This window comes from Leishmania mexicana, chromosome 23 (assembly GCF_000234665.1).
Source record: "Leishmania mexicana MHOM/GT/2001/U1103 complete genome, chromosome 23".
Lineage (NCBI taxonomy): Eukaryota > Euglenozoa > Kinetoplastea > Trypanosomatida > Trypanosomatidae > Leishmania > Leishmania mexicana.
In genome coordinates this window covers 251,928-264,160 of record NC_018327.1, presented here as the reverse complement: position 1 = coordinate 264,160, position 12,233 = coordinate 251,928, and the positions used below count along the sequence as shown (strand labels likewise).

The 12,233-nt window shown below is 61.6% G+C and overlaps 3 protein-coding genes across 3 annotated transcripts; all 3 read left to right on the top strand.

Annotated features, from left to right (window-relative positions):
• Window positions 1-379: 379 nt before the first annotated feature.
• Window positions 380-1,609, top strand: LMXM_23_0590 (conserved hypothetical protein; the record flags this gene model as incomplete). The annotated part of the gene is made up of 1 exon (XM_003875647.1): window positions 380-1,609. The coding sequence occupies one exon, from the start codon at window positions 380-382 to the stop codon at window positions 1,607-1,609; it is 1,230 nt and encodes a 409-aa protein (XP_003875696.1).
• Window positions 1,610-3,200: 1,591 nt separating this feature from the next.
• LMXM_23_0580 (conserved hypothetical protein) lies at window positions 3,201-6,635 on the top strand (the record flags this gene model as incomplete). The annotated part of the gene is made up of 1 exon (XM_003875646.1): window positions 3,201-6,635. One exon carries the CDS (start codon window positions 3,201-3,203, stop codon window positions 6,633-6,635), a length of 3,435 nt encoding a protein of 1,144 aa, XP_003875695.1.
• A 1,215-nt stretch (window positions 6,636-7,850) lies between these two features.
• Window positions 7,851-11,102, top strand: LMXM_23_0570 (conserved hypothetical protein; the record flags this gene model as incomplete). The annotated part of the gene is made up of 1 exon (XM_003875645.1): window positions 7,851-11,102. One exon carries the CDS (start codon window positions 7,851-7,853, stop codon window positions 11,100-11,102), a length of 3,252 nt encoding a protein of 1,083 aa, XP_003875694.1.
• Window positions 11,103-12,233: the final 1,131 nt, after the last annotated feature.

Sequence of the window (12,233 nt, the reverse complement as noted above, 5' to 3'; positions counted from 1 at the left end):
CTGCGATTTGCCGTTTCTCTCTCGCTCCGGTCACCGACCCGCTATTCCCTTCTCTTGCAGGCGAACGCACGCGTGTGCGTGCGTTTATCTGTGCACGGTTGCGGCCCCGCCATCTCCGTTGTATGGCGCGAAGAGAGTACCCTGCACCGCAACGAATACACCCCCTTTCCCATCCGTGACGGCTGCTAAGGCCCCTCTCCTACGGACTTGATCAGACGGACTCCCGGACTCCCAAACCCGCCCCCGTCCCCCCTCTGTCTCTCCTCGACGGGCAAAATCGAAGGTGTGTGGGCAAGCATCATCGGTCATCCTGTACCACAGCAGACGTACGACGGAACGGTCGATCTTCTCTCTTTTTTTTTGCGCAGCAGAGGTTGTAATGTCGCTCGCGTCGAGGTGCGTGTCGCTGTGCGCGCCCTTCACAACCGTTGCAGCGGTGCTGCTCTTCATGATGTCGCGCATGCTGCGTTGCGGTAACTGGACATTCGAGGTGCTCGCCGCCAAGAACGGCTGGGACATGGAGACGAAGGCGAACACATGCTTGCGCGGAGGCTTGCTGTACCTCTTCACGTCTCTGGCGTTGTGGATCGCCGTGTTTCTCAATGCACCTGCGCGGCGTCTGTGGATGCAGCTGCAGTGGACCAGGAGGCGAGAGGATGATGGAACCAGCCGTGAGGCACTCCTGCACGGTGACGACGACTCTGCGAGCTACGCTGGTGGACGTTACGGGTGCCGCGTTTCCAAGCGCTTACAGAGCCGCACGGGCAGCGGCCGGCGCGGGGAAGTGACGGAGATGTCAGCACTGGACTGGGGAGAGGATGTGCGGACGACAAAGTACGCCACCGCCGCCGCCGCAGCTGGAGGCCTCCAAGCAGACGCTGATATGCGGAACAGCGCAGCGGCAGGCGCACCCATGGCACACCGCTTTTCCTCCTTCCAACGTGACCTGACCGACCCCGGTGGTGGTGGCAGTGATAACTCGCTGCGCGTCAGCGGTGACCTTGGCAGTGTGGGTGCCACACCATCGAGCGGCCGCACCGGGGCTGGCACCGTATCGTGGGTGCAATCACGCGGACTGAGGAGCCGGGGAACTGGCAGTGTTGCTTCGGGCTACGCAAGCACCAGTGCTGGCGGAGGACCCCGTTTGAGCAGCATCAGCTTTAATGTTCTGTCTCCTACCCCCACCACGGGGGCTGACAGCATGGACGACATGGATTTCATGTCGGACGTCGAGGTGGACGGGACACGGCACTACACTACGCCGCAGGTGCGAGCATCCGCCTGGGGATTGCACCGTCCAACAACGGGCACAGAAGCTCCTAGCGGAGCGGGATTAGGGGGCTGGCATCGCGCCCAGGCACGGGGAGCTGGTAACAATGGTGTGCCAGCGACGGAACGTGGTGATCATATGCACAGCGGCTCTGCTGAGCCTTCTACAGCTGCGGCGCGGTTGTCGATGCTCACCAGCCTTTGGCAGACGAGCAGCTCCGGGTCATCACTGCCTGGGGCGCATCGAGCAAGTGGCAGGCGGGTGGGCCGTGGCCATGGTCCACCCGCCGCACTTCCTGGTGGTAGCGGTGGTGGCGGAGCAAAGAGCAAGAGTACTTGATGGCGGTCCCTGTGCGCATCTCTCTGTATCCTTGGTCTTCCCGTGTCTCCGGGTGTGAGGGGATCTCGTGAGGCCTCTCTCTCTGTGTCTCAGTGGCGTGGGCGGGTGAGCGAGAGTGTGCTGAGGAAGTTCTTTGAGTCTGGTGACGGACCCTCGACGCACTCCCGTGTCGTGTTCGACTATCTTGGTTGCACGGGCGCCTTTTACTTCGGCACTCCCCCGCCCTGCCCGTCCCTCTGCCCACTTCTGTCACACCCGCATGTGCTCCGCACCTCCCCTCCTCTGCATCCAAAAGTGCCTTAGCTCTCTCAGAGGTCCTCGACGAGCCAAGGGCAAGCAATCCTCTTGCGTCACGCCGCACGTCTCTCTCTGCCTGCATGTGTGCGTGTCTGTGGAACGGGGGAAAAGAGGAGCGGGAGGTTACATGCTAAGGCTCATCGTACATACCAGCGTGCGCTCTCGGCAAGATTGAATGCTTGCATTGTATTCTCTTAGTGTGCGTACATGCGGCCGGCATGGGAAGGGGGCGGGAAGTACTCAAGTGGATGTGGTGGTGCTGTGCCTCACGCTGGCTGCTTGGGAGGGGTGGGTGGGTGGAGGGGTTTTGTGTTTTTGGCTCCGATTGCGCGAACAGCGCCCCATCTTCACCTCTGCCCGAAGAACAGCGTGCACACCGAAAACAGACGCCCATCTACAGCTGCATGTGGTCTTCGAGCTTTTCGCCTTGGTAGGAGAGCTGAACAAGACTACGGGAGGAGGTGGTGATGAGAACTCCCACTCGACGCGCATGGGGGGGTTCCAGGCGCGCAGCCATGAGCACCGGCATGAGTCCGAGAAGAGGGCTACGCGGGTTTCCTGGGCTATGCGCTCGCATTACAGGGAGAGACCATGAATGGGGGGCGGATACTTAGCAAGCGCGATGCGCCAAAGCACGATACTTCTTATTTCCTGTTTTCCCATCCTCTCTCCTCTCCAGCCCACCCCGCCACCTGCATAGAAGTGGCCGTGCTCTGTGCTTCTCAGGCCGGAGACACGCACACATGAGCCGGTGCCAGAGCCATCGCTGACTCCCAGAAGCTTGATCTGCCTCCCTTTCTCTGTCCACTTTCTCACTCACACTCCTGACACTCACATGTGCTCTTTCACCCTTGCCGTTATGCTTTCCCTGTGACCTCGAGCTGTGCACATGCACGCACCAGTACACACCGCCGCTGTCTCTGCGTAACGAGCGCGGGAACTGTGCCATATCCAGCAGCCATTCACTCCTCTCTTATCGTGTTTCTTCCTCGGCGGTTGCTTGCAGACCACTGCACGCGTGGTCGTGGGCGTGCATGTCCGTCATCAGCCAACACGCGCATCAAGGCAGAGAGAAGAAACAAGCACTTTACATAGACATAGAAAGAGGTGCACGGGCGAACGAGCGCTGCTGCGCTGCTCGAGGGCTTGCTTTCGGGAGTCTTCCACCCTCTCCCTCCGACTCTCACTGTAATTTCCGTTCATCGCCGCGGCGCGGCTCTTCTTGCTGCTGTGCTATTCCTTTGCTGATCCGTATCCCCAGCACGGTCTCCGTGGCTCTGGGCACTGTCGAGAAATGAATCGTGGAGTACATGCGTGCGCATCACCGCCTTTGCCGGCGGCGGCGGTGCCAGGAACAGCCTCCTCCCCGTTCCGGAGCCGCTTCCGCAGGGACGGTGTGCACTGTAGCGGCATCGCTTCCCCGCCGTCACCTCGTCGCAACTCTTCCTGCTCTCCCCACACTGGAAAGCATCGACATGACCCAGCGGATGACCTGGCGTTCTCTGTCGAACGACCGCCGGCGATGTCACCACTCGCACTGGCGCTACAGGCACAGTGGCGCCAACTACAGCAAGATATGCTGAGCCCGTCTGCGCTGCGTCCTGAGCATGGCGACGCACACACTGCACAGATGGAGGAGGACATACTACGGGTGCTTCGCTCCATTGCTGCTCGAGCCGACATGGCGGTGAACGACGCCGTCCACACGGTCCCGTACCTCTTAGCTCTGGGTCAGGTGCCTCTGCCGTCCCTGCGCACCCAGGTGGTTGCACTAGCGGCGCTGCGCGGGGTGCTCTCGTCTCTCTCCGGCGTTTACGGGGACGAGGCGGCTTCGGCGTTTGTGCACGATATGCTCCTCGGTGAGCACCAGGGACTGCAGGCACTGAGTCTGTCCGCTTTGGTTGCTCTGGAAGGATTTCAAGCTGCTACAGGGATGCACGACGGCGGCTCTACGAAGGCTGATGAGCATCGCCGTACATCCTCGGCGCTTGGCTCCTCTCTTGCTAGAGCTCCCCTGAGCCGGAGTGGTCACCGCAGCCTGCTCTCACGAGGCCAAGGCAACGCGCAAGCGGAGGGCAGAGCATGGCGAGCGCCGTGGGAACACCTGGAGGTGCCCAAAGCAGCACCGGCAGCGCTGTCACATGTGAGCACCGCCTCGCGCCTCGACAATGGTGCGGACACATCGCTTGAAAAGTCGACGGCTCTGCACGGGCGCACGGTGCACGCCACACTGCAACTTCTCCGCGACGCTGCCGGAATGTGTGGACCAGTGGCCGATGCGCTGCTGTCCAGTGCTGCTCTGTTAAAGTCGTGCATAGGTGGCCTTCACCGACTGCCGCCGCCACCACCACTGCCAGCTGGAAGCGTGGCGGGTCTCGCCGGCGGAGTCTCTGCCGACAGTTCTGAAGCCATGTATGCGGTCTACTTCCACCACTGCGAGGACGTTCTCTCTTTACTCCTGACGCTGCTGATCGCCGAGTCCACGCGGCACAATGAAGCATCCCTGGTACTGTGCAGCTTCGACGCTCCTCGTGCTGTGTGCGCACTGGCGCAGCGCCTGGTGCGCACCAATGTCTTCACCTCCGGCGCGGTCTGCGAAGGATCCAGTGGAGCCACTGAGGAGGACGCTTCAATGCTGCTGTGGAGCGCGCTGAAGGTGCTCGGCCGGCTCACACGCGGCTGCCCGGCTGCGGTGAGACTGTTCCTCAGCGAGGACGCCAGCGTACCGGCCTTTCTTGTGCAGGTGCTGACCGTGTCGGTCGCCGAAATACGAGAGGCGGGCGCCCTATGGGTGGTGGCGCTCTTAGAAACTCAACCACAGGCCTCTGCTGAGCTTGTTCACGGTCTCCTGCATGACGCCTCGCTCCTCACGACGATGTCGTCGCCGGGCTCACCGCCAAAGGTGCCGACGCTCTCCTCCTCGGCTCCCGTGCCCGTGTTTGTGGCATCGTTGTTGGAGATGCTGCGCTGGCGTGGGGCGCAGATGCACGTCTTCGGCGTCTCCGCCATCTTGTGCTGGCGGTGGCTGCTCTTGTCCGATTCATCACGCGTCGCGGCGCTGCTGTTGCGCGACAGCAGTCTGCTGGCCACTCTGATCGAGCTGATACTGCGTGGGGCGGCTTCCACCTCCTCGTCGTCCTCCGCTGCGCTACCAGCACGGCTGACCGCTTTAGAGGCACTGCACGTGTTCGCACTCTCCTACGCGTTGGGCAGCATCGACACTCGTGCGCGTCTGGAAGCCCAGGTGGTGCGAGGCCAGCTCTCGCATGCGACGCTGCGTCAGCTGCGGACGCATGCGCACATCATCCTCGAGCGGACGCACCCGGCATACTGGAACGCGTTCCCGGCCATGGAGGTGGGGTTGCTGGAGGAGGAGGCAGAGCTCAGCGAGGAAATGCGGCTGGCCGGCGCGACGGTACGCAGGTGCGTGGAGGACGAGGCGGCTCGGGGGGCCTGCTCATCAGGCCCCTCCGCATCGAGTCTCATGCGTCGTCCCGGTGGTCGTGGAGGACTCGCGGTTTGCATCTCAACTGGTGCAGCCTGGCGGCAGCTTGTGCTGGAGAGTGTGTGGGAGTTGACTGCGGGTGTGGCAGCCGACGCCTCTTCCAATGCCGTCCCGACACCCTCTTCTGCGCGCAGCTCAATAGCTCGAGGTCACGCGGCAGCCCCACAGCAGCCGCAGCCAGCAAGCTCGCAGACCTCAGGCTTTCACCCATGTGCCGGGGTCTCCGCCGGGGGCGCGTTTGGGGTCTCGCCCGTACGCGTGCTTACGTCAGCATCATCTTTGCGCGCCACCGCAGCCCCAGTCAACTCGGCGGGGGGCGCGATGGCGGAGAATATGGGCGGAGAGGAAAGCGCCACATCTCTGGTCGATGCGTCAGCGCCTCCCATCCTTACCCGAGCGCCCCGCACCATTCGAGAGGCCACACTGCTCCCGACGCGGCAAAGCACGACGGCTTTTCGCTTCCGTGTGGTGCAGCAAGCAGAGAACCTCGATGGCATTTTTGTACAAGACAGCATGCGGGTGGTGTTGCACCTCTCCCAGCACTATACCCAGGCATCCACCCAAAGCAGGGCATCTTCTCAGATCAGTCCGAGTATGACGCGTGTGGCGAAGGAGCGGCAGCGCTGTGGCGGCCGACTACTCCATAGCTCGCCAGGAGAAACTCCCCGGTCGCGCTCGCGCTCGACATCACCGCCTCTGCCTGTGGGGCCGTGCGTCTCTTCGGTCATGGCATCTCCGAGCGCTATCTTCGGAACGGCGCCGCGCTTTTTAGATTGCAGTGCGCGGATAGAAAAGGAGCGCAACCCGTTCGTCCCTGTTACGAGGCTGGCAGATAGACGGCAGGCGCAGCTGAAGCGTCGTCAGTGGGGGGTCAAGGAGCTGCAGCGGGAGGATGTACTCCTGTTTCTAGTTCACTACACTCATCTCATGACGGAGTTGCCGGACGCCATCGCTGCCGTCGAGGATCATCTGTACTACTTGCGCCGGCAGCTGCAGCTGTGCCCAACGCGTGTGGTGCGACGGCGTTGCTTACTGAACGATCTGTACATGAACGTGTACCCCAAAGTGCACTTGTTTCTGCGCTACGTCCATCAACAGGCACGGCGGTCGCGCAGCGTGCTGCAGCTGCTCTCCACGTTCAGTGGTGGCACCATACACTCCGGAAACGTCTTGGATGTGTATGACGCAGTAGGGCGGTGCACCGGACTCTCAGCCGCGGAGTAGCCGGCAGACATGGCGCTGAAGGGGCGATATGGCGCAGGGGGGAGTGAGGGAAGGTGTGTATGTGTCTGTGTGGGGGGGGGGAGGGGAAGAGAAAAGTAAGCAAAGAGAGGATGCAGAGCAGGTCAGGTGCGCGCAGTGCTGTTGACGGTGCGGGACGCATCCTGACTCTTCTCCTGCACTTTCTGTGGCGTCGGATATGTTTTTCTCTTCCTCTGCTCTCCCTCTGTGTAGGTTGGTGTCTCTCGTGTGTCCTTCGTTGTCCACCACCATTCCGGGCGCGGCTTCCAAATCGTGTCTTCCGTTGTCGTTGTCTGCGGTTTGTAGAGTGCTAGCCATCGGTGGCTCGCTGCTTCGTTTTGTTTTCGTTTCCAGTTCAGCCTACGGCAGTGCGTGTGTCTCGCTCAGTCTCCAAACCGCGATGGAAGGAGGTTCTGTGCCTCTGGCCAGCAGCGCGAATGCCTCACGTGACGCCGCACAGGCCCAGGCAAGCGAAGGCGTACGCAAGCGTCTGTGCTTGCGTAGAAGTGCGAGTTGTTGTCTCATCAGCTTTCCGTTCTCTCTTGGCCGCAACGGAGAGAGAGGAAGGACACGCGCAACGCGGCATGCGTGTCCACTAGGGTGGTGGTGGTGTGGTGCTGACGGCAGAAGAGCACGAGCCAAGACGCGGAGGCGGCTTCGATAGTCGACGGCAGGTGGTGATTGAGAAAGAGGGAGGGAGAGGGGGCAGTGCGGCTGGTCCGCTTGCGGTTGGCGCATGAGTGGAGGTATCCAGCAGAGGGCGAAGGGAGAAGGGATACGGCACCCTCTCCTCTAGCCTTGTCGTCCGCATTGCCATTCTCTCAATCAAGCTTCTCCTCCCCTCCCCCGCCACCACCACCTCCGGTGGCCGGTCGCTTGCTGCAACGCACCTGTAGCCCATCGTATCTCCTCCTCCCCCTGTCTCTATGCCTGTGCGGACGCACCGCCCTACCCGTCCTCTTCCTCATTCTTTACACCTTCGCACGCGCGCGCACTTTCTTTTTGCTGTCCCACCCCACCCCTCCCTGATCTCTTTTTTTACTTCACAGCAACGTCGCCCTCGTCCTCGACGCGTCATCGCACGCAACATCCGTCGGTAGAAGGCGTACCTACAGAACACACGCGCGTGGATGCTGCTTTTCCAGGCGGCCTCCTCCTCTCCCCTCTTCCTGTCCCGCCTGAGTGTTTTTCTCCGCCATGGAGACGCGCGCAGACATGGTGCGCCTGGGGGCTGCGAATTCTGGTCATGCCGCCACTGACCTGTACGACGAGCGACAGCGCCAGACCAAAGCTCTGGCGCTGTGGGAGCGGCAAAAGACGGCGTGGGCACGCATGCAAGCGCACCTCACCTCCGCCAACACCGCGCCGTCTGCTGCTGCTAACAATGGACACCGCCACGCGTCATCGTCCACGGTTTCATTTTTGCATACACTCGCATCTGCTGGGACTGGCGGGGGTGCCACAGCACGTAACTTCACTGGAGCGACCACCGCCGCAAGAGCGAAGCGGGAGGACTTTGGCATGCTCGCCGTGTCGCAGCCCCAGACGGCCAACAACAGTATTCACGTATGGGAGGGGTTGTTGCGTTGCACAGACGCGCGATCGTCGCGGCGGCTAGTCCCGATTGGTCGCACGTCGTTTCCGTATCAGCTGTACAGCGTGGCTCGCGATCCGACGACGCTGCCGGAGGATCACATGATTTACACGCGCGTCGTGTCTGAAGAGGACGTGGCGGCGGCACAGAATACGACGGCGGGGTCTCACCGCTCCCTTGACTCGACCATAAAGCGGGTGGAGCAGCGCGCTGCCGCACAGAGTCGCGTGCGAGCGGCGATGATGGAAGCCGCAGCTGATGCCTCCGGCGATGCCACCGAGTCGGAAGTGACCTATGTTGGGCGGCAAGGGGAGGCGGGGGGTGATGCCGTGTTCTATTACGAATCGCAGCTGCGCCGCCTTGCCCCATATGTTCAGAAGTGGCTCGGCCACTTTCTGCAACCCCGCACCTTCTTGCACGTAGAGGGGCATCCCGCACCGTGCGCTTCAGCCGAGGAGCTTGAGGCACAAAAGCATGAGTGGGCCGACTCACGGACGTCCTCAGCCCCGCCAGTGGCGTACTTTCCGCCTCCGCCGCAGACGCAGATGTGGGCATCCATCCCCACAACAGCGGCACCGAGTTTTATAGCGAGCACCCTTCAGCCAGCCGGTGCCGCGCGTAAACAGAAGGGCTCGAGTAGCGTGGCCTCCGGCAGCGCGAACTCGTACCGCCACAGCGTCCCCGAAAATTCAAAAGACCGAAGCATTAGAGCCGATGGGGACAACGCCTTTGCGGAGGAGGCCGTCAGCATGACCGAGTGTCTTCCCTGTGGCAGTGTGTGCACCGCTACCCCATCTGAGCTGCCGTGCGACACCTCTGTCGGCTCGATTGACGGTGACGTATACGAAAAGCGTGCGCGAAGGACGCAGGCGGCACCGACTTCTCCGGACCATCCACTGCAGTCGGCTAAGCACAGTATCTCACAATGCCACCAACACAGTCGCACAGAGGCTGACGCGGCACACGAGGACAACATGCAGTCTACTGGCCCATCGATGGAGATGTCAACGCGCAGCCTGTTCTTTCAGACGCGCCCACACGAGCTGCTGCAGGGTACCGTGACGCTCTATAACACCGGCTCGACAACCATCTACTTTAGCTGGGTACCGGTGGACGCCGTCGAAGAGCAGCTTAGGCAGCTCGACCAAGACTCTGGAACCGCCGGCGCGGCCGATAACAAGGCGGCTAAAGGCGGAGAAGTGAGGGAGGAAGGCGCGAGCGCAGAGCACCGGCAAATGCTGAGCGACCGAGATGGAAACGCCGCCACGAGAATCACGCACTCCCTCGCCGCTCATCAGCGCACTGCACGCGACACCTTCTTCTTTTTTTCCTCCCCGATGGACGGTGTTGTGCTGCCGGGCGAAGAAGGCATCTTCGCGTTTTCGGTGCGCGCGACTCGTGCCGGCCTCTTTCAACACACGTACGAGTTGCTCACGGTGCCACCAGCGCCGGAGCGCATCTTTGTGTGCCTGCGCGCGCTTGTCCAGAGCGATGGCCTATCGTTTGAGTGGCTTGCCGCGCCGGTGACAGAGGCCATCGAAGCTAAGGTGACTCTAGATGCACAGCGTCGACTTCTGCAGGCGATCAGCACGAATGTGGACGCCATCGAGGGTTCTGCCTTGTCGACGCACATTAAAGCGCTGGATGGGGCGGTCGAGGCCGCCACAGCAGCCGAGCGGAAGCGCCGACGGGCGCAGGAGGACGCCTGGAACCTCGCGAACCGGTTCACCTTCGATCACATCCCCTATGCAGCTGCCGTGTACGACAAGCTCGAGCAACTGTGCACAGTGGTGCAGGAGACCTGCCGAACGCTGGGCAGCAAACAGAAAACCAAGACGGACGCAACCCCGGAAAATGTGGCTGTTACCACGGAAGCAGCGTCTCTGGACGCGCATACGAAGCCGTCCACATCCCACCCGGCTTTGCTAGCTCCGGCGCCACCACCTCAACAGAGGCCTGCAGCACCGGCCACGGATATCGTGGCGACCGCCTCGAACTCGGCACAATGGGATGGCTCCCTGCTCCTGCTGGTGAAGCAGATGATGGCAGTGCGCGATGCACCAACGCGGCAGATATTCTTCGACGCTTTTCTCGTCCTCCTGCGCGCGGCTCGAGCGTTGCGGCTGTGCAACAGCGGCGGTGGGAGCACCGAGGGTGTGGACCAGGAGACGTTGCCACTGCCGGTACTCCTGGCGAGAGCTGCCACGGCCCTCTGCGACAGCGTGAGGGGCCGTCGTGCCGCGATGCTGGAAAGGGAGTGTGAGGATATGGTCGGGCAGAAGCTGGCCCCCGCGGCGACGCCTTTCATGCAGGCCTTCGCTGCAGCCAGCGGTACTTCTATGACGCGAGAGACGGTCGGCGGGACCGCTGGTGGCTCGCAGAGCGTCAATGGCAGAAAGAGAAATGTCTCAACCCGAGGCAGGGGTGGAGAGACCGCGGTGGGCGATGGCGTCGTTCGCGCGGCCGGTGCCGACGGCTCTGCAGTTGGCGTAACCGAAACGACAAAGGCGCAGCGTGTGGTGTTGGGGTCGATCCCTGCCGAGGAGCTGCTAAGCTTCAGCGCTATCCAGCCCACCCCGAAAGCCGTGGCGGCACTCGAAACAGCGGAGAGGGTGGCGGTGCGCGCTCGGCGAGAGTCGGAGCTGGCGACAGAGCGGAGTGCATGGATTGAGCTGTATACGGCGGCGTTTCTCGAAGTGATCGACGCGGCGTGCGACCGGGGCCCACTCTCGGCGTGCACTGCGGCGCGCCTGGCCGAGCTAGAGGACATCCAAATGAGCGCGTTGCTGCCCATAGACCTGAGCGCCGATCCGATCATTCCGCTCACAACGGGCAAGGGAGGAAAACGCAAGTAGTCGGTTCGACCGGGACACATGGCAGACGCAGTTGCGGGTGCGTGGGGTGTTGTGGGTGGGATCCTGTGCGCACCCCTGACGGTTATTGACGCGTGACGGCAGCATTTGACCGTCGCCGATGCCGCGATTCACGCATCCGCCAAATCCTTGATGGGTGTCTATATATATATGTGTGTGTGTCTCCAGGTTTCTGTTGCAGTGCCGTGGTGTCTCCCTCTCCTCTTTCCGCCCTCTTTTATGTTCTCTGTTCGTCGTTCGCCATGGATGTACATGTACATGTAGCACTGCACCCACGAATGATTCGACTCAGCTCCGCTTTTTGTTATGCGTATATGTACATGAGTGAGTGCCTTTTTTTTGTTGTTGTTGCACATGCGAGGTGACACCAGCGCGTGGCCACGTGCACGCACACACAGAGTTGAGGGTGCCGAGTCGCCGGTCGCTATACTCCCCTCTCCCTCTGGTAGTGGTATGATGGTGATTTGGTGGTGAGGTAGCAAGGTAGGCGTCAGTGTTCGTGTAACCAATCACACACACACACACACAGAAACAGACACACGCGCGCATACATGTCAGTCGGTCTTTCTTCCTGTGCACAGTTTCGCTTGCCCTTCACCACGATCGCCACACCACTGACGACGATGGAGCATCTTGAGGATGTGTGGCGCATGAAAACGATCAAACAGAGCGGTAGACGATGTAGTCTAATCAGCAGTGAACTCGACGGGATGAAGGGCGTCAGTACCACGCCGCATGCGCTGCTGAGTGAAGTGGGTGTATGTATGCTTGTATGTGCGTCTATGTGGGTCTGCAGCGGACACGCCGCATAGAAGCGCAGCCATCCGTGGAGGCGGTGGTGGCACCACGCCTTCCAGAAAGGCGCGCGCACTTCGTCTCTCTTTTGGCTGTGTAGTGGACGAGGGGAGAAATCTGCGGCGCCGCTTCTTTCTCGGGCGTGTGGGACACCCTCTTCTCTCCCTGTCCTCCCATGTCTCTTCCGCCCTATGCACACATGCGCACCATCCATCATACAGGCCCTTCCACCCCGCCGCTGTTCTCCCTCTCTCTCCCCTGTCCCTGGGTCCCTCTCTGCCGCCCATAACTGCCTCGCATGCCCACACCCCGCATCAC